Genomic DNA, 26,102 nt, shown 5'->3' with positions numbered 1-26,102 from the left:
AGTCAGGAGGCCTGGGCACGTTTCTGGATGATTGCTGAGCACCGAGGCACTGATCTCTTATAGTGGGTGACATGATTGCAACTGGAGGGAATTCGTGGGCCAGACAGGTTCCCATCTTTTTTATTGACAGTTGGGAGCTTTCCAGTCTGGGGGAGCTGCAAGGGGGTGAGTTGGGCTCCCTGGCCCACATGCAGCTCTTGTGTGAATCCAAGAAACTGCCTTCCTCAAGGGGCCCTTCTCCCCCAGCCATTTCCACCCATCATTATCTAGTATTTTTCTTTCTTTCTCTTTTTTTTTGAAATGGGGACTGCTTTGTTACCTGGGCTAGAGTGTAGTAGCATCATCATAGTGCAAAGGGATCACTTGAGCTCTCAAACTTCCTGGGCTCAAGCAGGTCCTCTTGCCTCAGCCTCCTGAGTAGCTAGGACTACAGGTGCATGGCACCACACCCAGCTAATTTTTTTTATATTTTGTAGAGATGGGTCTCGCTGTGTTCCCCAGGTTGGTCTTGAACTCCTGGGCTCAAGCGATCCTCCCACCTCAGCCTCCCAAAGTGCTGGGATTACACATGTGAGCCACCACGCCTGGCCCTAGTATCTCTTTTGTTAGCACATTCCAACCCTCTTCCACTTGCTTTAGAGATGGGTTTTCTGGCTCAGTGGGCCTCTCCTCAGAGCCTGGAACCAGATGCATGTGGAGATGAGGGGAGGCAGGACAGAACAAACAGGCCAAGTTTATTGAAATTTATGAAAACAAAGATATCCAGGCTGGCCCCCATCCTACAGCATGAAGGGCAAGTCTATGTTCTTCTCACCAGTGCCCACGTAGATGTAGCCGTAGTTCTTGGTGCGGGGAGCATGGTAGAAGGTGAGGCCCGGCCAGAGCAGGCTGCGCAGCACCACCAACGCGTTGCCTCGCTCCATCTGGATGCTCCAGGACCCTGCGGACGACATGGGCCGGAGGAGAGGCCTGGGTGCTGCTGGAGCCCAAGCTCTGCCAGCTATGCAGAGGCCACTGGATCCCTGCGCAGCCAGGCCTGAGTGCGAAGGCTCCACTGCGGAGGGGCAGACAATTTAATTACTCCTCCTGATTGCCTTTTAGCTTATTTCAGTGCTCATTAAAAACCATGTCCAGAGGAAGGGCAAAGGAAATGAAAAGAGGTAAAATTCAAACCAGTCAGTTTTGTTCCTGACAGTAAGTCTAGCTAAAGGTTGAGTGGCAGAAGAGGCTGAAGCCGCAGGCGGAGGGGAGTTAGGCTGGGCTAGGGGGGACTCTCCAGGCTCCCCTCACCTGGTACCAGGGGTAACCGCCAGTGATGTTTAGTCCTAGTATGGTTTGCCCCTACTTGCCATTTTGCTCTCTCTTCCTCAGTCCCAGAAGCCTCTGCTCTGAGATGGATTATACTCGACTGGGGGTTCAAATAGAAGTTTGGCCGATTCAGGCCTCCCAGTCAATGGCCCTTTTTGGCTGCTGGTAGACTGGGGGCCATCCTAAGCGGGAGGGGACTTGGGCTGCCGCTAATGAGCCTTTGTCTGTCCTGGGTTCTGCCCTGGATTTTGCTCCCCCAGACAGGAGCAGCCCAGCCTGGGGCTGAGTTGTGCAGCCATGAGGACTTGGCTGAAAGGGCCTGATCCAGCTCCAGAACCAAGGGAGGGAGCCACTGTGTGGGAGGAAGGAGCCTGGGAAAATCGCCTCTGGATGCAGATCTGGGGCTTCTATTCCCCTGCGCACTGAGGCCTCTCCCGGCCCAGCCAGAAAGGCAAATGCTTTGAAGGTTTTGGTGTTGGACCAGCCAGCCATGCACTGAGAGCTGCTCTGAGGCCTTCATCGGCTGCCAGCTCAGCCCGGCTGCTTGGCTCCCACTGCCCCAGCTTCCCGCAGGCCACCTCCAAACATGGCCCACCCTGGTCAGTCCACACCCAGCTGCCTCACAGTTCAGTCCTCACCCACTGGGAGCCACCCTACGTCCAAGAAACCTGACTGCCGGGAACCCCCGACCCTCATAGCAGCTCAGCCCTGCTCAGGGTATAGTCACCTGCCCAGGTCAAAATCAGAGTTTTCTGGCAACATGCAGGTCGGCTGCCTCTATCCCGGCCCAGGGAGAAGCCATCTCAGAGCTCACCTTAGCACTGTGCAGTGGCCAGCACTAAATGCCACCACGTATGCATGGGATGATTAAATGGAAGCCACAGTGTGGACCCGTGTCAGCTCCCGCAGCCCACACTGCCTGGCCGGACAGCATCAAGTAGAGTCCCTGTGTGACCAGGGGCTGGAGCACTGCCCCAGGGAAGGGAAAGTGTTCCCTTGGCTCTTAGAGCTTCTCTCTTTGGATATCTGAGGCTCTCTACCTCTCAGACCTGCCCTCCCCAGAGTTCAAGAAGCCTTAGCCTATTGCTTTTCTGGTCACACGTCTCCAGAAAACAGATTGCCTGAGGGTGAGGAGGTGGGGGTCTGACAAAGTGTTCCTACTACCGCTGCTTTCAGCCCTTGGCAAGAAGCACGGGCCCAGGAAGGTATTCCCTGCCTTAGTCACCTCTCCAGTGCCCCGAGCAGCATCTAGGGCCAGCTTCCACAGAGACACGGCCCCTCCCTGCCCTTGGAGCCCACGATCACAGCCCCTTGAACTAAGAAAGGCCTGGTTCTGCCTCATTCCTCTCTGCCCACCCAGGTAGGGTGTCTTGCAGCCTGCCTGGGCCAAATGCCGCCCTGGACAAAATGGAATCCTGGAGGCCACCCACCCAGCTAGACCCTTCTCATCAGTCCACTGTCGCCAACGTGTTGAGTCACCTGAGCAAGGACAGGGGCCTGACCTGCCCTCACGCCAGCCTGCTTGCTCTGTGGTTTGGCCACCTCTTGCCTCCAGTAGATAAGGGGGTGGGGTCTTGGACAATGGCCCGGGCCCATCAGCAGGGGCTCCCCCCCAGAGAGCAAAACCGGCAGGGGTGCTAGAGAGACAGTGCCCCCACCAGGGCAGCCAAACAGGCTGAAGGGTGCCGGCAGGGTATGTTAGCGGCACGTGGGGGCCAGCCAGCGGACGGCACTGTGTCCCCTTCCCTCCCCCGTGTTCCTATCACACTCCAGTCCTCTCACCGTCCCTGGCTCAGCTGGTCACCCGGGAAACAGATTCTGAACGTGCCATGATTCACGTAGCATCTACCTGAGGAGCCAGGCACTTGCTGTCACCTTCACCCTCTTTCTTATTGTGACTGTTGAAAAGGCTGAGCCCAGCCAGCTGCCCTCACCTCCCCCGGGAGTCAGGAGAAAAGCCTGCAGCTCTGGTGTTCCAGCTCTCTCCCAAGTCTCCCCAAACCTCCCCTCCTGCCCCTGGCTGCCACTGTTCTCCAGACAACCTGTGTTTTGAGAGTGCGCAGGGCACAAGCTGGTCATCAGGAGAGGGGCCTCTTGCAATTAGCAGAAAGTCCTGGATTTCCTAGGCCCCAGGGGTCTTGCCCACCTTGCTGGTTTGCAAATGTCAGGCCAGGGTGTACTTGTAATTAATTCTCCTGCCATCCAGGAGGAAAGGCAGCAAAGCTCTGAGATTAAAACTGAGGGAGAGAGCGGGCCAGGCTGGGGATGTCGGCTGTCCAGGGGCAACAAGTGGCTTAAACCCTCTCAGACTGGCACAAAAGAAAATGGCTATGGGTTCCCAGTGGGGGGGATCCACCCCCATTCTCTACCCAGGCCACAAGGTAGCATTAAACCCCCTAGAGGCCTGGGGATAGAGGAGGAAGGGTGAAGCACCCCTGATGCCACCCCTACCAAATTGATGGATGGGCACCAGGGCCAGGCTCCCAAGGGACTGGGGCAGGAAGAGCCACCTGCACACACCCCTAAGGAAGGCTGACCCTGGACACCATGTTCCCCACCCCTCTCAGTGCTCCTGTCTCACTCGCCCCTCCACCCGCTTCTCTTTCGCAACCACAACCACCAGCTTCCAGAGGCCTTTCCAGGCAGGTGGGCCCCCTGCTGCCCTCTGCTGCCTGAAGTGAGCATTGCTGCTGGGAACTTGGTTGTGACAGAGCCCCCAGTCTGCACCTGGCAGTTCCTCTGCTCCAGTCCAAAGTGCAGCAAGGAGAGGAGCTCTGCCCTCCTGTCCTTTCGCTCAGCTTCCCAGGACACCAAAGACCCCATTTATAAGGCACCTTCTAGTTCATATTTCCCCTTCCCATTCTTTGTTTCATTTGATCTTCCCAAACCTTTTTGCTTCTGTGAGGCAAGAGAGGCGTCTATCCTGTTTCGAGGGCATCGCAAGCGCCTGCCATGTCGTGGCTGCTCGGTGGCTATTCACTGATGGATCGAACAGTTGAGAAGTATTGCATGGCGGAATACAGAAATCTGGCCTCCTGACCTAGGGTCCCATCTATGTCACCTGCCTGTAGCTCAAGGTTGCAGAACTCTTATCTCTTGCCTTGTATCCACCAGGAGGATGGTCCTGCCACCCTAAAACTAGGTTGTGGCCCCCAAAGCTACCCACCCCCACAAAACTCTACAGATCCTAGAGCATGGCATGACAGCTCATGAGGACATTAATGGCCCTGAGCAAAATCCCTCCCTCTCCTCTCTTTAGACTGGCCCAGACACAAGCTGCTGAGCTCTGGCCTACTCCATGGGCACAGAGGACAGGATCCCAGGGACTGCGCCAACCTAACCACACCTCACCTGCTCAGAGGTGACACGGAGTGACCCTGAACAGTTGCCTCAGGTCCAAAAGTGAAACAATGATCCTACCTGGGCAGAAAACAGCTGCCAAGTCCCATCCTTCTAGCCAGTCCTGGTGTCTCAGGGAACTCTTCCTTGAGGTTTTGGCCCCCCTTAGCAGCCCAGCCCAGCCTGGCCACTGTCTGCCTGGCAGGGCAGCCTCCCAGCAGCACATCCTGCTCTTTCCCTGGCTGACGAGAAGGGGAGTCTGGGAGAAAAATCAGTGCTGTCTGCTCTCCCCTGATCATCCACACTTCCACCCCCCACACCATGGCCCCCACCAAACCCTCATAGGAAAAAGCTGGGTCTGGAAGGCTTTCGGGACCGGCTCTGGTGGGCTCTGAAGGAAGGATCTGGAGGCCCTGAGGCTGCAGAGAGGTTTCCCAAGGTAAGACCAGGAGGCACCCTCCCCTCAGGCCCATGCCCATAGGAAATGCCAGGAGCACTCAGCTCCCAAGGCTCCAACAGCCAGGACAAAGCCCCACACTGGAGTGGGCTGGGAAGGGCAGCCAGCTCTTGATCCTGCGGCCCTGTGACCCACCATTAGGGCAGCATGCCTAGGGCCCCAGGCCACTGCAACTCGCCGTCTCCCAGGCCCAGAGCCCATTCCTCCCAGAGGCCTAATGAATCCACCAACTGACTGGACACGTCAGGGTGGCCCCAGCAGCCTTTAGGAAGACCCCCAAAAACCCACATCTTCCCCTGCTTCAAGGAGAGACACCTGCCTTCTGAGTCCCCTTTATCCCAGATGGCAGGCAGACAGGGCTGATGGTGTTCCTTTAGGAAGACTGTGCTGGGCCCCACCCCATCTAGCTGGCTTTGGTCTGGACTGTAGAAGACCCTCGTTGCCCCTCTCACAGCACAGAGGATGAGGCTTCGTCGGGGAGGAGAAGATGCTGGGCCAGCCCCTATCACCCAACACGAGGGAGAGCTCATCCTCCAGCCCTGGAGCATCCAGCTGCACACGAGACGGCTGTGAAGGCTTCCCAGACACACCCCGAGTCAGGGCATGAGGCTGGTGCCCCCTGATTGGGGGCATTAAGGAGACTTCTGTAGGCCAACTCCTCAGGCCCTGGCACTGTCCCACCACCACCACGTCCCTGGCTCCCTTTATCAACGGGGATGTGCAGCCCCCTCTGGCTCCTGGCAAGGCTGGGAACAGAGTTGGAGGAGATAAGGGAAGTCTGAGAAGTGTGTCTGATGGCTGAGAAATGTCCCAGCCCCTATAAACGCGTCACTGGTCCGGAAGCCCCTCCTATCTGTCACTGCAGGACCGGCCCTGCTCAGGGTGGCTTGACTCCGATGTCCCTGTGTGGTGGAGGCCAGAACAGCCACTCCTTGGTGGCAGCTCCTACCCACTCAGGACCATCGCCTGGCACCTGGGGTACTGCAGTGGCCCTGGAATGGCCTCCTGATCCCTGGCTTGCCCGGCCCCGTCTCCGCCCTCTTGTGCGCTGCTGCCTTGTTATCACAGACCTGCTCATGAGCCCCGCAGCTCACGCTGCCCTGCCTTCTAGGCCCTCCTAGTCTTGTCCCAGCCCACCTCTAAGCACTTTCTGCCCCTAAAAATAATAGTTACAGGCATACCTCATTTTACTGTGCTTTCCAGAACTGCGTGTTTTACAGGTTGAAGGTTTGCAGCAGTCCTGCATCACGCCAGTCTGCCTGTGCCATTTTTCCCACAGCATGTGCTCACTGTGTGTCTGTGTCAGTCTTTGGTAATTCTCACAGTATTTCAAACTTTTTGATTATTATATCTGTTATGGCAATCAGTAATCAGTGATCATTGATGTCACTACTGTAATTATTTTGGGGAGCTGCGAACTGCACCCTTTTAAGACAGCAAACTTATTTGGTAAGTGTTGTGTGTGTTCTGACTGCTCCGCTGACGAGCTGTTTCCCCATCTCCCTCTCCTCGGGCCTCCCTATGTCCTGAAACACAACAAAATTGAAATTAGGCCAATTCACAACCCTAAAATGGCCTCTAAGTGTTCAAGTGAAAGGAAGAGTCACACATTTCTCACTTTAAATTGAAAGCTAGAAATGATTAAGCTTAGTGAAGAAGCCATGTCAAAAGCTGAGATGGGCTGAAAGCTAGGCCTCTTGCACCAAAAGCCAAGTTGTGAATGTAAAGGAAAAGTTCTTAAAGGAAATTAAAAGTGCTACTCCAGTGAACACATGGATGCTAAGAAAGCAAAACAGCCTGATTGCTGATATGGAGAAAGTTTGAGTGGTCTGGATAGAAGATCAAACCAGCCACAACATTCCCTTAAGCCAAAGCCTAATCCAGAGCAAGGTCCTTCAATCCCATGAAGGCTGAGAGAGGTGAGGAAGCTGTGAAAGAAAAGGATGAAGCTAAAAGAGGTTAGTTCATGAGGTTTAAAGAAAAAAGCCATCTCCATAACATAAAAGTACAAGGTGAAGCAGCAAGTGCTGATGTAGAAGCTTCAGCAAGTTATCCAGAAGATCTAGGTAAGACCCTTGATGAATGAGGCCACGCTAAACAACAGATTTTCAATGCTGACAGACAGCCTTCTATTGGAAGAAAGTGCCATCTAGGACTTTCATAGCTCCAGAGCAGAAGTCAATGCCTGGTTTCAAAACTTCAAAGGAGAGGATGACTCTCTTGTTAAGGGCTAATACAGCTTGTGACTTTAAGTTGAAGCCAATGCTCATTTACCATTATGAAAATCCTCAGGTCCTTAAGAATTATGCTAATTCAGCTCTGCCCGTGCTTTATAAATGAAACAGCAAAGCCTGGATCACAGCACATCTGTTTAGAGCATGGTTTACTGAATATTTTAAGCCCACTGTTGAGACCTACAGAAAAAAAGATTCCTTTCAAAATGCTGCTGCCCACTGACAATGCATCTAGTCCCCCAAGAGCTCTAATGGAGATGTGTAAGGAGATGAATGTTATTTTCATGCCTGCTAACACAACACCCATTCTGTAGCCCATGGATCAAAGAGCAATTTCAACTTTCAAGTCTTATCATTTAAGAGATACATTTTGTAAGGCTATATAGCTACCATAGACAGTGATTCCTCTGATGGATCTCAGCAAAGTGAATTGAAAACCTTCTGGAAAAGATTCACCATTCTAGATGCCATTAAGAACATTTGTGGGCCGGGCGTGGTGGCTCACGCCTGTAATCCTAGCACTCTGGGAGGCCGAGGCGGGTGGATCGCTCAAGGTCAGGAGTTCGAGACCAGCCTGAGCAAGAGCGAGACCCCGTCTCTACTAAAAATAGAAAGAAATTATATGGACAACTAAAAATATATATATAGAAAAATTAGCCGGGCATAGTGGCGCATGCCTGTAGTCCCAGCTACTCGGGAGGCTGAGGCAGGAGGATTGCTTGAGCCCAGGAGTTTGAGGTTGCTGTGAGCTAGGCTGACGCCACGGCACTCACTCTAGCCTGGGCAACAAAGCGAGACTCTGTCTCAAAAAAAAAAAAAAAAAAGATCCAAGAAAAAAAAAAAAAGACCATTTGTGATTCATGGGGTGAGGTCAAAGTATCAACATTAACAGGAGTTTGGAAGAAGTTGATTCTAACCCTCATAAATGACTTTGAGGGGTACAAGACTTCAGTGGAAGGAGGAGCTGCAGATGTGGTGGAAACAGCAAGAGAACCAGAATTAGAGGTGGAGCCTGAAGATGTGACTGAATGGCTGCAATCTCATGATAAAACTTAAAGGTTGAAATGTTGCTTCTTATGGATAAGCAAAGAAAGTGGTTTCTTGAGGTGAAGATGCTGTGAACATTGTTGAAATGACAACAAAAGACTTAGAATATTACCTAAACATAGTTGATAAAAGCAGCAGCAGGGTTTGAGAGGACTGACTCCAATTTTGGAAAAAGTTCTACTGTGGGTAAAATCCTATCAGACAGCATCTCATGCTATAGCGAAATCTTTCATGAAAGGAAGAGTCCATTGACGCAGCAAACTTCACTGTTGTGCTATTTTAAGAATTGCAACAACCACCCCAACTTTCAGCATCTACTACCCTGACCAGTCAGCAGCCATCAACACTGAGGCAAGACCCTATACTAGCAAAAAGATTATGACTCGCTGAAGGCTCAGAAGATCGTTAGCATTTTTAGCAATGAAGTATATTTTCATTAAGGTATGTGCATAGTTTTTTTAGACATGATGCTATTTCATATTTAATAGACTGCAGAATAGTATAAACATAATTTTATATTCACTGGGAAACCAAAAAAATGTGCGCGACTCACTTCATTGTGGTATTCACTTTATTGCAGTGGTCAGGAATAAACCCACAGTGGCTCCAAGGTATGCCTATATTCATATTTATTCCAGTCCTTACTGTGCATTAGGCACTGTTGCAAGCATTTTGTATATGTGTATGAGTTAACTCATTTAATTCTCATAACAACCATAATGAGATAACAAATACCAATCTCCTGCTTTTAGAAACAAGGAAACTGAGGCACAAGGAAATTGAGGGACTTGCCCAAAGTCACGCAGCTAGTGAGTGGCCGATTTGGGATTCCAGCCCAGGCTGCCTGATTCCAGAGCCCTTGCCAGCCCAGCCCCATCCTGAGTTCCAACCCAGCTGGGTTGCTCCGCGCTCCTCAGGAGTGTTTCCCCTAGTGGCAGGGGTGACTGTGGTCCTGTCACTCCCATTGGTGTTTAAAAGGAAACACCATCTACCTGACACCACAGTTAATGCCATAGTCCTAGAGTCTAACACCCTAACACTTACTATGTCCTGGAGTTTAACTCTCTGAACCTTTGTTTCTTCTTCTGCAAAATGGGAAGAATAATAATATCCACCACCTCATAGGCTAGTTGTGAAGATTAAAATGAGATAACGTACAGCAAGGGCTGAGTACAGTGCCTGGCACACCATAAGCAGTGTAGTGTCACTGCTTTTATGAGTTAGCTGTTATTGTCATTATCATTGCCATTGTCATCATCAGATCCCTCTCATTCTCAGAAACACCCCACATGGGAGGGAAAGAAGAGGGGCACTGAGTCCGTGTCTTGGGCCTGGCCCCCAATCACCTAGAACCTGGCACCTGTCGGGTTAGCATCCTATGACACACTCTTCTCTACTGGCAAAGCTCAAGGGAAGGAAGTGAGGTCTTGGTGGTCCTGCCAACAACTCCTGGGTTTGTGCCTGGGCCAGGTGGCCCCCGCAGCACAAGAAGTCCCATGAAGCTGTGTTTTAAGATTAAAAAGTACCAGACATAACAGAAAGCAAATGTACAGAACTCATTTCCTGAGCAGGTGCCTTGCTATTCAGACAACCAATACCCACTTACTGAATACCATGTATGTGCCAAGCATCAGACAGAACCCTAAAACTAAGAGTTGAGGTATATATGCGGCTGGTATTTTCAGGGATGTTTGGGGAAAGATTCCCAATCTGCCTCCATTCAAGATTGCTATGAAAATCAAGAGATACTGAGGTATTTCCTTTCTGTGTATTCATATGGAAAACAATCCTACCTTTTGCCATTTGAAAATATTAACCGAGTGTCTACTATGGGCTGGGCCTGGGGAAGCCCCACCCTCAAGAACCCATGGGGAACCACCAATTCCCATTGGTACAAGTCTCAGAAGAGAATGGCAGGTGGCATGGCCCACTGCTCTGACCTGGGGGCAGATCCATGTCCTCGAGTTAATGGACTATTACCTTTGGGGATGTCATGCTCCAAGGAGTCCATGAAATCCAGGGAGGGGTCCAGGTCAGCCTTCTCAAGCAAGGGCTTATTCTTCAGCTCAGTAGCCTCTCTGAAGTGGAAGTAGGAACTGAGCTTCTTGGCGTCAGACAAGGACAGTCCTAGAAAGGGGCAGTAGGAAGAAAATGGTCAGCCCCAAACCCCACAGGCCCCTTTCTCTCTGCATTGGGACTACATGGAGGGGCTTGCAAACCCCACTGACAGAGAACGGAAGGGAGGAGAGGAATTAGTGTTTCCTCAGTCCAAAGTTGGCCCGGATCCTGTAATAAAGAGTCTAAGGAAGCCAGGTGAGGTGGCATGTGCCTATAGTTCCAGCTACTTGGGAGGCTGAGGCAGGAGGATCACCTGAGCCCAGGAGTTTGAGACCAGCCTAGACAACATAGCAAAACCTCATCTCTTAAAAAAAAAAAAAAAAAAAAAAAACAAGGAGAAGGAAGGTGGGAAAAGGCAGGTGGCCCAGACCCATGTAAAGCCATAGGAACGAAGCAACCATGTGCTCTCCCATCCCCTCAGGCAGAAGAGAGTCAGAGTCCAGTGACTCACTGGTTCCAGGTCATCAGGCACATTCTCCCAGGTGATCTGGCCACAGCTACTCCTTCTGCAAGGAAGTGGGCAGGTTCCCTCAAACTCCCAGACATATGTCTGACTACACTTGGGAAGAGACACCTTCCTGCCCTTGAGAGGGGCCCCAGAGAACTCACCTTCAAAGGTCCGATTGACATGGGTGGGTCCAAAAGGAGTCTTGAAGAGGGCACCTCGGGGCATGATGGACACAGCCTTGTCAATCTGGTCAATGATGGACACCAAGCGGGTCTCTTCCTTGATCTGGACCTGAGGGAACAGGAGAGGAGCCATCCAGCCAGGTCACTGTGCCCATTCAGCCCATCTCACCCAAGTCACCAAGGTGTAGACACCAGGGCCACAAAGACCACACTGGCAAGCCCTTCCTATCAAGATTTTCTTTCTTTCTTATTTATTTATTTATTTTTGAGACAGAGTCTCTCTCTGTTGCCCGGGCTAGAGTGCCATGGCGTCAGCCTAGCTCACAGCAACCTCAAACTCCTGGGCTCAAGCGATCCTCCTGCCTCAGCCTCCCGAGTAGCTGGGAGTGCAGGCATGTGCCACCATGCCCGGCTAACTTTTTCTATATATATTTTTAGTTGTCCAGATAATTTCTTTCTATTTTTAGTGGAGGCGGGGTCTTGCTCTTGCTCAGGCTGGTCTCGAACTCCTGACCTCAAGTGATCCACCCGCCTCGGCCTCCCAGGGTGCTAGGATTACAGGCACGAGCCACCGCACCCAGCCCTATTTATTTATGTTTTAATTGGTGATAAATACAGGTGGTATGGTATTCAAAACTATAAAAAAAAAATCAGTTCTTCTCTCATCCCAGTCCCCAACCCCCTAGTTGCCCTCACTAGGGGTAACCACCATTAACAGTTTCTTACGTTCTCTTCCAGAGGCGTGCCATCCCGTCATCAAGTCATCACATTTAAATGATGTTTATTTTACCCTTTTAAAATATAAAAGCAATCCTGCTCGCTGTCGAATAGTTGGATAATATAGAAAGACACACCTAGGAGAATTAAAACCACTCATAATCCCACCTCCTAAGGATAATCACTGGTAACATATTGATACATTTCCTTCCACTCTCTTTTTCTATGCCTATATTTAAAGCAAAATTAGAGTCACGGTTTACATTGTTTCATATCCTGCTCTTTGGCATAACATTATTTCCCAGGCACTTCCCCATATTGTAACCTTTTTACACAGATAAAATTTGGTTACAATTAATATAACAGGGCCAGGCGCCATGGCTCACACCTGTAATCCTAGCACTCTGGAAGGCCGAGGTGGGAGGATTACTTGAGCTCTGGAGTTCAAGACCAGCCTGAGCAAGAGTGAGACCCTATCTCTACTAAAAATAGAAAAAACTAGCTGGGAGTGGTGGCACGTGCCTGTAGTCCCAGCTATTCAGGAGGCTGAGGCAGGAGGATTGCTTGAGCTCAGGAGTTCGAGACCTTGTCTCTATTTTAAGGAAAAAAAAAAAAAACAATATTAAGGACAACCTTGAACAAAACTACTTCATAGAGGTGTCTGGAGAAAAGCAGCACTTGGCAAGGAAAACATATCAACAGAGGCTTCAACAGAATCACTCAGCCACCTACTTCCCCTGGGCTGCCAAATTGAATGGTTTATAAAGGAGAGATGGAAACTAAGCTATAATAAGTGCCTAGGCCAGGAGCTTTGAATATGTTACCTCATGTAATCTGCACAAGCCTGCAGTGTAAATATCTCAGTTTCACAGAAAATAAAACTCAGGAGATGAAGTTTATCAGGTGGGAGGGGATAGGGGTTGCAGCCAAGCCTCACAGACAGACCCAGACTTTTGGCACCATCTGAGTTCAAATGCAGAGGCTGGGTTTCAAATTCTGGGCTTGTCTAGCTTCAAAACTTGGGCTCCTTACTTTTTGCCTTAGTAACTCCATTTCTAGGAATTGATCTTTTTGAAAAAGTGCACACACTGAAAACGACGTCTGTAGGAGGTCATTCATTATGGCACTCTTTGTCAGAGCTAAAACTTGGAAACCTATATTTCCATGAATAAGACACTGGTTATTGTGGTATACTCCCACAATGGTAAAAAGAATGGGAAGGTTCTTTAAGGCACGGATATAGAAAGATCTCCAAAATACATTTTTAAGTTAAAAAAGCAAGGTGTAGAACTGTATGTATAACATGCTGCCAGTTGTTTTGTTTTGTTTTGAGACAGTCTCACTTAATTGCCCTGGGTAGAGTGCCGTGGCGTCAGCCTAGCTCACAGCAACCTCCAGCTCCTGGGTTCAAGAGCTCCTCCTGCCTCAGCCTCCTGAGTAGCTGGGACTACAGGCGCTCACCACCATGCTCAGCTAATTTTTTCTATTTTTAGTAGAGATGGGGTCTTGTTCTTGCTCAGGCTGGTCTCAAACTCCTAAGCTCAAGCAATCCTCCTGCCTCAGCCTCCCGGAGTGCTAGGATTAGGCCAGGTGCGGTGGTTCACACCTGTAATCCTAGCACTCTGGGAGGCCGAGGTGGGTGGATCACTTGAGGTCAGGAGTTCGATACCAGCCTGAACAAGAGCGAGACCCCGTCTCCACTAAAAATAGAAAGAAATTAGCAGGCCAACTAACAATATATAGAAAAATGAGCCGGGCATGGTGGCACATGCCTGTAGTGCCAGCTACTCAGGAGGCTGAGGCAGGAGGATCGCTTGAGCCCAGGAGTTTCAGGTTGCTGTGAGCGAAGCTGATGCCACGGCACTCCAGCCCGGGCAACAGAGCGAGACTCTGTCTAACAAAAAAAAAAAAAAAAAAAAGAGTGCTAGGATTACAGGCAGGAGCCACTGCACCCCGCCCTGCCATTCATTTTGTTTGTTTTTAAGGTAAAAAGAGACTATGTATAGGTAAGGTATTTACCGAGGTTTGTACTTGGATAGAATGTCTCACCCTTCAATGTGAATTCACATTCCTACAGATAATTGTTAAAGTGCAGATTTCTGACGCTGGGGCCCAAGATTCTACATTTCTAACTCCTAGGACATGGTGATGCTTCTGATCCCAACTGCACTTTGAGTAGAAAGATTTGGACACACATACATATGTGCGCACACATACACACACACACACTCACACATGCAAAATAGTTACATTAATGTCCCCCAAAAAGAGGACTTGTGTGACTGGTGGACAGAGATGGGAGGAAAATTTACTATATCCCTTTTTTTAACCTTTGAGTTTTGAACCATGTGAGTGTATTATCTACTGAAATGAAAACTGATACTACATTATAAGAGCCTGTGCACATTCCCTGACCCCAGAGTGCAGCACAAACTTCACTCTTCCCGCCCCCACCCCAGAGCCAGGCTGCCACAAGAGCTGCCCCTCTCTTCACACCGTTGCTCAGGAGCGATGTGTGCCTGGGCGATGTGTGCCTCCCTAAACCTCAGTGTCCTCCTCTCTACCACCTGGAAAGTAACGTCCCAACTTCACAGAGTTGTATAGACTCAAAGAGATGATACAGGCACAGTAGTAGTACAGTGCCTGGCACACCCAGGTACTCAATACCCAACTTGGCAGTAGCAAAGGTAACTATAATAGTAGCCACTGCCATCATTTCTACTGGGCTGAGTTTTTTTTTTTTTTTTTTTTGAGACAGAGTCTCACTCTGTTGCCCAGGCTAGAGTGAGTGCCGTGGCGTCAGCCTAGCTCACAGCAACCTCAAACTCCTGAGCTCAAGGGATCCTCCTGTCTCAGCCTCCCGAGTAGCTGGGACTACAGGCATGCACCACCATGCCCGGCTAATTTTTTCTATATATATTTTTAGCTGTCCATATAATTTCTTTCTATTTTTAGTAGAGATGGGGTCTCGCTCTTGCTCAGGCTGGTCTCGAACTCCTGAGCTCAAACGATCTGCCCACCTCGGCCTCCCAGAGTGCTAGGATTACAGGCGTGAGCCACCACGCCCGGCCCTGGGCTGAGTTTTGTACGGCCCAGGCCCTCCTCCGTCTCCTCCTAGTCACTCACCACTACTTCTTCTTCAAAGACCTTTTCACCTTCGTTCACCTTCTGCAGCTCAGTGTGTTCGTACTCATGTGAAGGGTCCCCCATGAAGCGGCCCTTCACCACAGACGTCTGCACCACCATCTCCTCTGTGGCAGGGGGCAAGAGGCTCCACTCCATGCAGTTCAGGCTGCAAATGACATCCACACTGTCCTGGATTCCAGCTCCCCCAACTACCCAATTCTTCCTGCCACCTTCCCCTCCCCCTAGTAGGTTAGGCCCAAGAAAAGCTGTTGGAGTTCCCACCTGTCCTCCCAACACTGTTTCAAGACCCTTAGAATCCCTAAGTGCCCATGATTCACCCCACCCTCATACGTGATAGAAATTCAATTTTATTTCTTTAAAGGTTACAAAGTTTCATATATGCTGAAATCAAATGAGCCTCTTCCTAAATATCTGGACTGTGAAATTCTGCATGAGTTTCTGAAGGCTGAACTTTGCTCAATTGTGAGCACCCCTGGTTTGGTGGCCTCTAAATTCATGCTCGGCCTGCCTCCTGAGCCAACAGCACAGCCATTTCCTTCTGTTTCTCAGGAAGCCCAGCCTGAGCTCAAGGATCTCTCCTCCGCCGAGGTCTTCAGGAGCATTCGCCAAGCCCTTCCTGGTCCCTTCTTTCTCACTTCCCACCAGGAGAGGAGTCCTCCCACTCTTCTCTAATACCTGCCAGGCCTGAGTCCCCAGTCTCTACCCATCTTCCTGCCCTTTACTCTCCACCAGTTCAATCTCAACTTAAAAACTGCTAAGCCTGCTAAAACTACAGCCCTCAAATCCATGTCCCTCTAGAAAATGCTTTTCCTGTCCTTCCCTTTCTCTTCCCCAGCTCTGAACAATAATCTCAGAACAAATTCCCCTGCAGAGGCCCTTCCTCCCTCTCCCTTTCACTCTTCCGCCCTCTGCACCATGATTTCTGCCCCCACCACACCAAGAAACTGCTCAGGAGAAGGCCACCGAGGACACTTAACAGCCAACAGATGCATCTCCATTTCCATTTCCTCTGATATCTCCCTTCTTCCTCTTCCAGGGCCTTAAGTATTTCCAGGGACTCTGCTCACCCCTCTTTTCTCTCTGCAGGCTTATCCACCTGCCTTCTAGAGCCCCAGCTACTGCCGTCGGTACCCGGAATCCAACCACTTCTCACCACCACCACTGCTTCCACCTTGGCCCAAGCCACCATTCCCTCTTGCCTAGATACTGGAGTAGACGCCCCATTGGTCTTCCTGCTGCCACATCTACTTCCCCTTCAGACTAGTCTCCACCCAACTGTTCAGACCTAAGCCAGATCATGCCAGTCCTCTGTGCAGAAACTCCCAATGGCTTGCCATTCAGCCAGGTCTTATAACACCCCACAAGGCCCTGCAGATCGTTTCCCACCCTTTACCTCTCTGACCTCGTGTCCTACAATGCTGCCCCTCACTCATTCTTCTCTAGCCACACTAGTCTCTATGAGGTTCCACAAACACACTAAGCACACACCTGCCTCAGGCCCTTTGCACTTGTCTAGAATTCAGGTATCCACATAGCTCACTCCCTCAGTCACTTCAGGTGTCTTCTCAAATGTTACCTTATCAGAGAGGCCACCCCTGAGCACCCTATTAAAATAGTACTCCTCTCTGTATTCTGTATCTCCCTTAGCACTTAACACATCTGACACATAATAAATGTGTATGTTTATCTATCTGTCTCCCCTTCCCTGCTCCCCAGCATGCACTACAATGTAAGCTCCATGAAGACAAGGACTTCATTTGCCACTGAACTCCTGGTCCCCAAATCAATGTTTAGTACACAGTAGCATATAGTAGGTGTCAGCAAATACTTATAAAATGAAATGAATCCCAAATCTCTATCTTCAGTCCAGATTTTTCTTCTGGACTCCAGATCTGTACTTTAATACACCTTCTTAACACCTTGCCCCCAGGCACCTCACCCCAAATCCACTACTATGTCTGCCCTAGCCCTGCTCCCTGAAGTGTCTCCCAGTGAGTAGTGGCAGCACTTACTCAGCCGCTGGAAAGCTGGGGTCAACCTTAACCTCTCCTTTACCACCACCCTCATTCAATCGGTCACAAGGCCTGCCATTTCTACCACTTAAATCTTTTCAACCCATCCCCTCCTCTCCATTTCCTCAGCTACCTCTTCCTTTCAGGCCCCTTCATCTGGACACAAGGGACTCCTAAATGCTCACTGCACTTCCAAGCCATTCTGCCCACTCAGATCTGAGCAGGCTCTTCTTGCTTAAAGCCCTTCAGTAGCTCCCCATGGCCTTTGGACAAAGTTGAAGCCCCTCGGCCTCCCCACTCAGTCCTATACAACACCCTGCACTGCCACTGCCACTGTCACGTTACCTACTGCTATTCTCCCAACACTCCAAGCCTTCTCCAGGCACCAAGAGTTTGTAGAACTGTTCCCTCTAACTTGCATGCCTTTCCCAACGCCTGCCTGGACAACTCCTGCTCATCTTTCAGAACTCAATGTTACTCCCCTAGTGATCTTACTCAGTTGTCAGAAGAATGTCAACCTTGGTCCCTCTTTGTGTACACCTCTGTTCTAGTTTTACTGCATTGTGCTGTAATTGCTGAGTGACATATCTGTCTTTCTCCCTAGAATGTGAATAACTCGGAGACAGAGGTGCGGTCCTAGCCATCTTTATAACCCCAAGTCTACCACAGGATGCATCCAGTGAATGTTGGATTGATGTATGGATAGATAAATGAAGTCTCCAACTACCTGTAGCCTGCATGGTCTGCTTTATAAGGTCGTAAGCTCCCCCTCATCGCCAGTAGTCAAAAAGAGGCTGGATAGTTCTGTATGTTAGTGTCCGGGGACTTCTCCCCAGTTCTACACCCCCTCTTTCCCCATTCCGCATTCGTTCTCTACTTCCATAGCCAACACCTCCATCAGAGATGCTTCAGGACCTGCTTCCTAACAGCGTCACTCCACCTCCAGGCGTCTGACCCTTCTCCAAACTAAGCCCTTCGGAATGGAATGCCAGACCCGGCACCTGGCTGGCATCTGGCTTCTTCTCCAGAAACTTTCCCCTAGCTCCACTTTCGTTCTTGGCCCTGCCTCCGTTATGAAGCTGGCGGCATCTAAGTTTCTCTTGGCACCCCAGGCCGACAACGCGCCCTCCCAGGCCCCTGCCCGCTCGGACCACGCCCCTTCGCTTCCCCGCCCATTCAGGCTCCGCTCTAGCCTCGAGTTCCGACTTCCCAGTCCCGCCCCTTTCTGCAACCTTCTGGTTTCCGCCCTAGGCCCCGCCCCTAAGACCATTCCATCCGCCTCAGATCCCGCCCACCCGCCTCCTGGACCCCACAAGCCCCGCCCCTTTAGAGTCCAACGAGCTGCCCAGCCCGCCCCTGCCTCCGGTGGCCGTCCCTCCTAGCCTCGGGCGGTGTCGCCCCATCCCGGGTGCCGCCTCCACCTGTACAGTGTCTTGCGCGGTGCGAGCTGGTCCTCGCTCAGCCCTTGTGCGATGTAGTAATCGGAGACGAGGCCGAGGATGCGGCCCCAGAAAAGGACCCGATCGTAGCGGTAGTCGCGCTTAACCAGCATAAGGGAAGTGAGCAACGAGGCCCGACGGTCCGGGCCGAGGCCTTGCCCACTGCCCGAAGCCAGCTCCAGGGACAGAAGGAGGCCCTCGGCGTCCATCAGGCCAGCGGCTCTGCTCAACGCCCACTGGGTTGCCAGGCGAAGCCGTCTCCATGGAGACCCAAGCTCCGCCCTTCCGTCTAGCCGGAAGCAGGATTCCACCCATCCAACCGTCCACCGTCCAGCTCTCCTTCCACGGAGCCCTTCCTAAAGCCAGGGCATACACTAGGCCGCTCCCTCTTCCTTTCCGGAATTTGGGTCTGCCTGGCTTCCGCTGCTATAGGTAGGCCACAGTGTGGAGTTGGAGGTCCCAACCCAGCCCAACTCCATGGACATTTGGTTCCTCCTTGAGCCCTTTCACGTAGTCGGCATTTATTGAGTCCTCACTGTATGCAGTGAGGGCTTGGAAAGAAAAACAATACAAAACCCCGACAACGACATTGTATTATTTCACCCCTGTGACGGCACTTCTTGGCCTCGGAATTATGTGAAGAATTGAGATTCCTCCCGGCCTTAAAAGTCTAAGATTCTGACAATCTCTACCCAGTCCCCCACACCAAGCCAGGTCTTACAGAATGAGGTCCATCCATTCGATTCTCTTCGGTCGTCATCAGATGTCTTTTTTTTAATCAACCCCTTCCATAGAACATTCTGAGTGACAAATGAAGATCTAGGCAATGGGGCAAGATATAGGACACCTTGGAAAAGGAGGGTGTGGAGAGGGGTACAGAAGATGACATTTACAGACTACATGTTCCCATCAACTACCACCCACAACTGTTGCTATTTGACCCAAATGGTAACAACAGATAAAAGGCCAAAACCCCACTGCAGCTGGGGCTTTTCACTCCCTGGGCTAGACAACTTCTTCACCCCTTAAGGCCCCAGCCAAGGACAAACATAAGTAGGTTCCTCAGCAAGCCTGTTGCCAGGGAAGGAGATGGGCTTTATTGTTAATATTATTATAGTAATTGATCTTTTCATCTCTGGATTTCTTTGAAGAGGACTCATGAAATCAGAATGATCTGGGCCCCAATGCCAAGCCATTAGAGAAGTGTCTAAATTACCCTGATGACTAATTTATTTTTATCATCTAGGCACTGTTTATGAAGGCTTTTAAAATTAGTATTTCAGGGAGTTGACTTGGCTTACTATGTCATCTCAATACAATTTATAACCTCCTTATTCACAACTCCCCCACTCCCTTTAGGTAGACCCCCCTCAGCCTTTCCTTTCCTTAAGTAGGAGATATGGCCCAGTTCCTCTTCTGTAAGGTATAGCATCAGACAGAAAACCAATCAAAATTCTGGATAGTAGAATATATTTCAAGTGGTCATAGCACAGAAAAGAGCCCGCTGTCTTCATTGATTCTGTATTTGTTCACCACTTATTAATGGCAGTCTCCGTGTCAGGAACCAGAATCTGAAGCCAGAGAAGGGGATCATGCAGCTTCCTAATGCTAATAACCCCTTTGGCAGGGCACACCTTGGCTAGGTATTTTAGAGTACAGGCATACAGGATTTGCAGCAGTGTAGAGCACTCAGCCTCTGGAGCTAGGCGGACCAGGGTCAAATCCAAGTTTCACCACTTAGGCAAGTTACTCAGTCTCCCCAAGCCTTATCTACAAAATGGGGACAATAAAACATACATTGCAAGGTTAGGATTAGATAATGTATTACGTGCTTAAAATACAGTATATAAGTTATATACTAAAAAAGTATATATTTTATGGTTCAAGCACTTTACATTGATCTAACAACCTTGCAATATATGTACTACCATCCCCACTTATATATACATAAATGCACACACCTATGTCCAATATCAGCAAGGTAAGGATTCTCCAATTTGCTTCCATAAAATGAGCAGGTGTCCTCTTTCCCCAGGGACAAAGAGCATCAACACTTGGTTGTCAGGACAGTGTCAAGCCACAGGCAGCAGGGCAGGGTTTTGCCTAAGGACAATTTTGCCAACATAACTGCCAGCAGCCATCAAACAGCTGTAGTAGAGACAGGCTGGGCAGAACTCCAGAAGGAACATCTGGCCTCAGGAAAGGAATCCCACAGGATCCCAGTACAATCCTAGGGGCTTCTGCCTATCGTTCAATCAGATTTTGCAAAGACTCTCTATTTTCTTTTCTCAGCCCCCTTCCCCTGACATTTGCTTCTCAGATCTGAAGGGCAGAACAGGCCAGGACCATTTAGGCCCCAGAAAAGCTGGCGGGGGCTGCAGGACCTCATTCCAGGCCTCAGCTCCCCAAGCCTGGCATGTGGCATGAATTTAATCAACAATCACTTTAATTAAGACTGACACACTGCAGCTTTCTCCTGTCCTGACTGACCACCAGCAGCACCTATGACACTCAAAGCTACAGGTGACCATTTGCTGAACAGGCTGTAGCCTGTTCTCTCTCTGAGGGTGAAAAGTCTTACGAGGAGCTCCTCTCTTGCCATTCTTTCAGCACACCTGCTCAGAGTTTTTACTCCAGACCAAGCACAGGGCTAGACTGTTCCCCTAAATCACTGGGCTCTCATTGAGTGGCCTGGTATGATAAGTTCCTTACCAGAATTTTGCCCACATCAAAGGTGACTTCTGCTTTGGGAGACACAGAATTTAAGGGTCACAAAGATCAGTGATGTGGTAAGGAAAGAATGCTGGGCTAGAAGTTCACCGATGAGGACTCTAGTCCCAAATCTGCTACCAAACTACATATTACCGTGGCCAAGTCACTTAATTTCCCAGAATGGCTTGGGGCTGATGAAGAGGAAAACCCTTAGTAAAAAATCATAGAAACTCCAAAGCAGAAGAGGCTAGGGAGAAAGAAAAAATACCCAAGCCGCAAGCCTAAAAAGTCTCTTTAAGTCAAAAGAATTTCAGGAAATATTTTTGTTTTTCTTGTTTAAAATTTATTTTATTTAATTTAAAATCATTTGCTTCTTTTTCCTGGTGATAAGAATTTTCATTAAAATTTAATATGAATTTATTTTATATTTAAGTTCATGAGTCATACCCACATTATGACACTGGTAAAAATTCTGAAAGGCACAGCAAAAAGCAGAAAAGGGCCACCTCCATAGGAACGTCAATGGACCCATCTTTGCTTTCCAACTCCTAACAGAAACACCTGACCCAGCACCCTCTGGGGAAATCAACCTTTGATTCAGAGATGCTGTTCAACAATGATTATTACAGTCACACACCATTAGCCCACCAGGAAGTCTGAGGAGGGGAGGCAGACAGCCAGAAGGATAGAACCCTCCTCTCTCACCAGGAAGCAACTCTAGCTCCAAGCAAGAGGTGGGTGACTCCGTGCCACAGGGAGAAAGATAATTCAGCCATCGTGTTTCCAGGATTAAGCAGCACCCGTGTTACTCATGGAAGCCTTTAAGAGTCACTGGTGCCTGGAACCAAATGTAATCCTCCCAGGCTGTCGACTGGATGGAAGGTCTGCCACAGGACAGGGTCACCGTCAGTTTGTGGCCCCGGCTAGGCACTCGATAGTTGAGCTTGGGTCGAAACCAATCTTCCCCGCAGTCACGGTGTCCCTGTGCCATGACGATTGTGCCCATGAGCGGAGGAGCCTGCAGCTCACTAAAGGCATCAGCCATGAAAATGGCTCGGAAGAGACGGCGCAAACAAGCTGCTGTGCTCAGGCTCTGGTCCACACTGTTGGGGGCCAGCCGGGACAAGTCCAGTTCGTAGAATTCCTTGGGGCATAGGGCACTACCCCCGAGGAGGATCAGCACTCGTGGTACCAGTGTGCGTGCAAAGAGGCCCTCTAGGTGGCTGAGGACACTCTCTAGTTCTGCCAGGGCTTGTTGGCATTTCCTGCTGCTCACCTCAGCCCAAGGTTTCTTCCTCACCACCTCCTCTGCCTGTGAGGACAAAAAATGGTAGGAGAGGAGGACAAGGTAGGGGGAAGCTAATACCCTTTGAAGAATTCTGCTGGGATGTACAGACAGACTTACAGGAGTGGATTTCTAGCTCAAGGAATTGCCATAGCCAAGATTCTGTGTTTTATCAGGGGACATTATTTATATTGAAAAGGAAAATATATTCTTTGTATTGTACAAAACCATAATTTTCCTACATTTAAAACAGCAAAGACAGCGTTCTGAAGCTGGAGAGCATCCAGATATAAGTAACTAAAGTAGTCAATGAGATTGGGAGGCGTGGCAGAAGGTGACACGTTTTTACTGTACAGGGAGTGATAAGAGGAATGAAGATTGTTTGTTCTAATAAAGATGATTCTGGGCCAGGCATGGTGGCTCACTCCTATAATCACAACACTTTGGGAGGTCAAGGTAGGAGTATCGCTTGAGCCTAGGAGTTTGAAACCAGCCTGTATTTTTAACATAGTAAAAATTTAAAAATTAACTGGACATGGTGGCACACACCTGTAGTCCTAGCTACTTGGGAAACTGAGGCAGGAGGATAGGTCAAGCCCAGGAATCAGAGGTTACAGTGAGCCATGACTGGGCCACTGTACTCCAGCCTAGGTGAGAGTGAGACCCTGTCTCGAAAAAAGAAAAAAAAAAGATTCTGCAGTTGTTCTTCCAGTTAAACACAGCAAGTTGAACACATGCTTATTTGTGCTTCCATCTCACATATTACTAAATCAAAGAAATTAAAAAAGAAAGAAAGGAAGAGGAAAGGGAGAGAAAGAAAACTCCCAAGAGGAAAGAGAACTATGGAATAGACAATACTGGTAAAAGGCAACCACAGAGTTTTGGAAGACAGATAAAACCAGATGGAAGAGTTAAGAATTTAAGAGAGCTGAATACCAAGTGATGACACAGGGGACCCCCGTGAGAAGCAAACCAATTCACATGACAGAACCCCAGAAAAGTTTAGTAATTGGTGATATAGGCCCTGCAGAAGGCAAGAGTGAACACGGGAGGAAATGAATGAAAACCTGTGTGATGATGCTTAGGCCATCTGCCAAATTCCTCACCCACCCAGAGGAAGACTTTCCAATACTGTTTGGCCAGTTCCCCCCAAAGAGACCAGCGAGTTCCCATCCAGCCTCCACATGGTGACGTCTATCAGCCCGTTAGACCCAGGCATGCACACAGAGCTTGCAGTGATTTATTCTTAAATGTTCACCAGACACGTGATAAACATTAAAGTCAGAGACCAAAACAAACGAATGGGAAAAGGATTCTAGAAGAAACTGAGACAATGAAAAGAACAAAGGAAAGTTCAAAAATATAATAATATCCTCAGGTAAGAGAAGTTCATACAGACATGAAACAACAGGATGCCATTAAAAAAGAATGCATTCTTAAGAAAGTGTTCTTAAGAATATGCTTGTCAAAAAAGAAAAAATTAACAGAAGTATTAAATAAAGTCAAGGAAGTCCCCCAGAAAGTAGAAAAACCAAAGATGAAAATCTGGACAGAAAAGAAACTAAAAGTTAAAAAGCCAGTTCTTAAAGTGCAAATGCAACACACAATAGGAGTTTCAGAAAGAGGGAACAAGAGAGAAAGCTGGGAGGGTTAGACTATCAAAGATTAGAGTGGGGAGAACATGACTGCAGCCACTTAGGCTGACAGGCCCTGAAGATGTCTTAGACCCCTTTTTTACTTGCCTACCACCTAAGAGCCAAAAAGTCTTTCCACTAACTCTCTCGCAAAGCCTTTGCCTACCTGGGGAGAAGCTTTTCGATAGAAGTGCTTAAGCTGTTCATAGGGCAGAGGGAGTTGCTGGCGCTGGTACATGATATGCTTTAGAAGTTCGCAAGTAAACCGACAGCAGCCCTCCTGGCTCACAGGCCCAGGAAACACCACTGGTACCATGGAGTCTCTTGGGCAAAAGGGTTCCGAAGAGTTGAGAGGTTCCTGGGTAGAGGTAGTCTCAAGTAGTTCTATCTGAGGGGCGTCAGTTTCTTCTGACTTCTCATACCACTCCAAATCTGGTAGGTGAACAGAGGACGAGAGAGAAAAATGAAAAACCTAAAGGCCAAAGTCAGTCTTCTCATCCCCTGTAGCCACCACAGCAGCTACCACTGCGACGGGGATATCCTGTCACACGCATGTATCTTATGCAACCTCCTGCGTGGGCCAAGACTGGAAGACGTTCCTGATCCCTGTTGTCTAGAGTATTAAGTGAGGGCAAGATAGTGCGGTAGGGGACAGGCGCGGAGGATCGCGCATGTAATTCTAGCACTCTGGGAGGCCGAGGCGGGAGGAATGCTTGAGCTCAAGAGTTCGAGACCAGGCTGAGCAAGAGCGAGACCCCGTCTCTACAAAAAAATAGAAAAAAATAAGCCAGGCGTGGTGGAGCACGCCTGTAGTCCTAGCTACTCGGGAGGCTGAGGTAGTAAGATCGCTTGAGCCCAGGAGTTTGAGGTTGCAGTGAACTATGATCGTGCCTTTGCACTCTAGCCAGGGCGACAGAGCAAGATCCCGTTTAAAAAAAAAACACAAACACTCAAAAAAGATAGTGGTAGGGTTTCGGAGGCAGTGACTAAGGCTCCGCTCAGAAAGCGACGAGCTCTGATCTGGGGAAATGAGTCGAAATTGTAGTCAAGAGGGATCCAGAACGCCGAAAGGATGACAGAGTGAACCAACTCGACCCACGGCAATGGAGTCAGGGGCTGAGCCAGAAAGGGGCGGGATACCGGGGAGACAGGGAAGACGGGCTTGAAAGAGAGCCGAGGGCTAAATGACTGGAGGGAGCGGCAATAGGGAAGAAACAGGTCCCTAGGTCCCCCCAAACTCTGGACCCCAGGCCTTACCCGGGACTGCGGCCGCAGACAACATTTCCGGCTCCGGTGCAGCCATCACGACCTGCTCCCTCTTCTACGTGCGGTTAGAATAAACTCTCCGCGGGGCACCATGGGAAGCCCGCTCCTCCACTTCCGGCTCAGCTGGGCCGGAAGTGGGCGGGGCGCCGCCGCAGTGCGGTGGAGGCTGGGCAGAGTTGGGATTTAAGTTTAGCGTTGGTTCTTTCCTTAACACTGGGGGGGCGGGGGGGGCCGGGGTGGAGTTACGCTAGCCCTTACCCCTCAGGGAACCCAGACGTTCTCAGTTACTGAGCGCTGCCTTCCAGAAAACACCCGCCGTCACGCATCCATTCACTCCTACATTCACTGCTCGCTGTGCACCTACTTAGTGCCAGGCTCTGTCCTAGGTGCTGGAGACTCAGTGGTGAACAAGCCAGGCGTGGGCCCTGTCCTCAAGGGGTTCACTGCCTATAGATAAAATACCATGTGATGAATTACAGTGGGATGGTGCTGTGGAAGGAAAGAGCAGGAGCACCCAACCCAGAGAGGTTAGGGATGGGAAGGAGTGGTCCCAGAAGAAAAGCTGTGACCTGTAGGATAAGTCAGCAAGATGAAAAGGAAGGCCTAGTGCTCCTGGAGACCTTGAGACAAGAGCATCTTCTGTTCAAGGAATGAAAAGAGTTCATATCGTAAAGAGTTAAGTTTGTAGTGGACAAAGAGGTGCCAGATCATGGCAGCACCGTATAGGCCATGTTAGAGTTTGAACTTGATCCTGCAG

At 49.7% G+C, this 26,102-nt stretch overlaps 2 protein-coding genes across 5 annotated transcripts; both read right to left on the bottom strand.

Annotated features, from left to right (window-relative positions):
- Nucleotides 1–30: 30 nt before the first annotated feature.
- RSPH9 (radial spoke head component 9) lies at nt 31–18,657 on the bottom strand. Of its 4 annotated transcripts, none has more exons than XM_069488164.1 (7): nt 18,431–18,657; nt 14,977–15,142; nt 11,113–11,242; nt 10,334–10,512; nt 6,028–6,032; nt 5,379–5,403; nt 31–1,014 (listed from the first exon to the last, which is right to left on the bottom strand). In XM_069488164.1, exons 1-7 carry the CDS (start codon nt 18,655–18,657, stop codon nt 811–813), a joined length of 936 nt encoding a protein of 311 aa, XP_069344265.1. In that variant the 3' UTR covers nt 31–810. The 4 variants fall into 4 exon arrangements, with proteins under 4 accessions (XP_069344265.1, XP_069344267.1, XP_069344266.1 ...); XM_069488166.1 differs by having other exon boundaries at nt 11,113–11,197; XM_069488165.1 differs by lacking the exons at nt 5,379–5,403; nt 6,028–6,032 and having other exon boundaries at nt 31–940; nt 10,366–10,512.
- A 2,899-nt stretch (nt 18,658–21,556) lies between these two features.
- On the bottom strand, nt 21,557–25,417 carry MAD2L1BP (MAD2L1 binding protein). Its single transcript, XM_069487716.1, has 3 exons — nt 25,337–25,417; nt 24,246–24,511; nt 21,557–22,472 (listed from the first exon to the last, which is right to left on the bottom strand). Exons 1-3 carry the CDS (start codon nt 25,380–25,382, stop codon nt 21,966–21,968), a joined length of 819 nt encoding a protein of 272 aa, XP_069343817.1. The 5' UTR covers nt 25,383–25,417; the 3' UTR covers nt 21,557–21,965.
- Between the last annotated feature and the right edge of the window lie 685 nt (nt 25,418–26,102).

This window comes from Eulemur rufifrons, chromosome 15 (assembly GCF_041146395.1).
Source record: "Eulemur rufifrons isolate Redbay chromosome 15, OSU_ERuf_1, whole genome shotgun sequence".
In the NCBI taxonomy this organism is placed as follows: Eukaryota; Metazoa; Chordata; class Mammalia; order Primates; family Lemuridae; genus Eulemur; species Eulemur rufifrons.
This window is presented reverse-complemented; position numbering and strand designations above follow the sequence as displayed.

Excerpts from the sequence above, each read along its gene's own strand:
- RSPH9 (XM_069488164.1), bottom strand. The coding sequence starts at position 18,657 with ATGGACGCCGAGGGCCTCCTTCTGTCCCTGGAGCTGGCTTCGGGCAGT. Across the intron at positions 15,143-18,430 it reads CCGCGCAAGACACTGTACAG|CCTGAACTGCATGGAGTGGA; the intron begins GTGGAGGCGGCA and ends TGTCATTTGCAG. Across the intron at positions 1,015-5,378 it reads GAAGATGTGGGTTTTTGGGG|TGGCCTCTGCATAGCTGGCA; the intron begins GTCTTCCTAAAG and ends GCAGGGATCCAG.
- MAD2L1BP (XM_069487716.1), bottom strand. The coding sequence starts at position 25,382 with ATGGCTGCACCGGAGCCGGAAATGTTGTCTGCGGCCGCAGTCCCGG. Across the intron at positions 24,512-25,336 it reads GTCTGCGGCCGCAGTCCCGG|ATTTGGAGTGGTATGAGAAG; the intron begins GTAAGGCCTGGG and ends TTCACCTACCAG. Across the intron at positions 22,473-24,245 it reads ATCGAAAAGCTTCTCCCCAG|GCAGAGGAGGTGGTGAGGAA; the intron begins GTAGGCAAAGGC and ends TTGTCCTCACAG.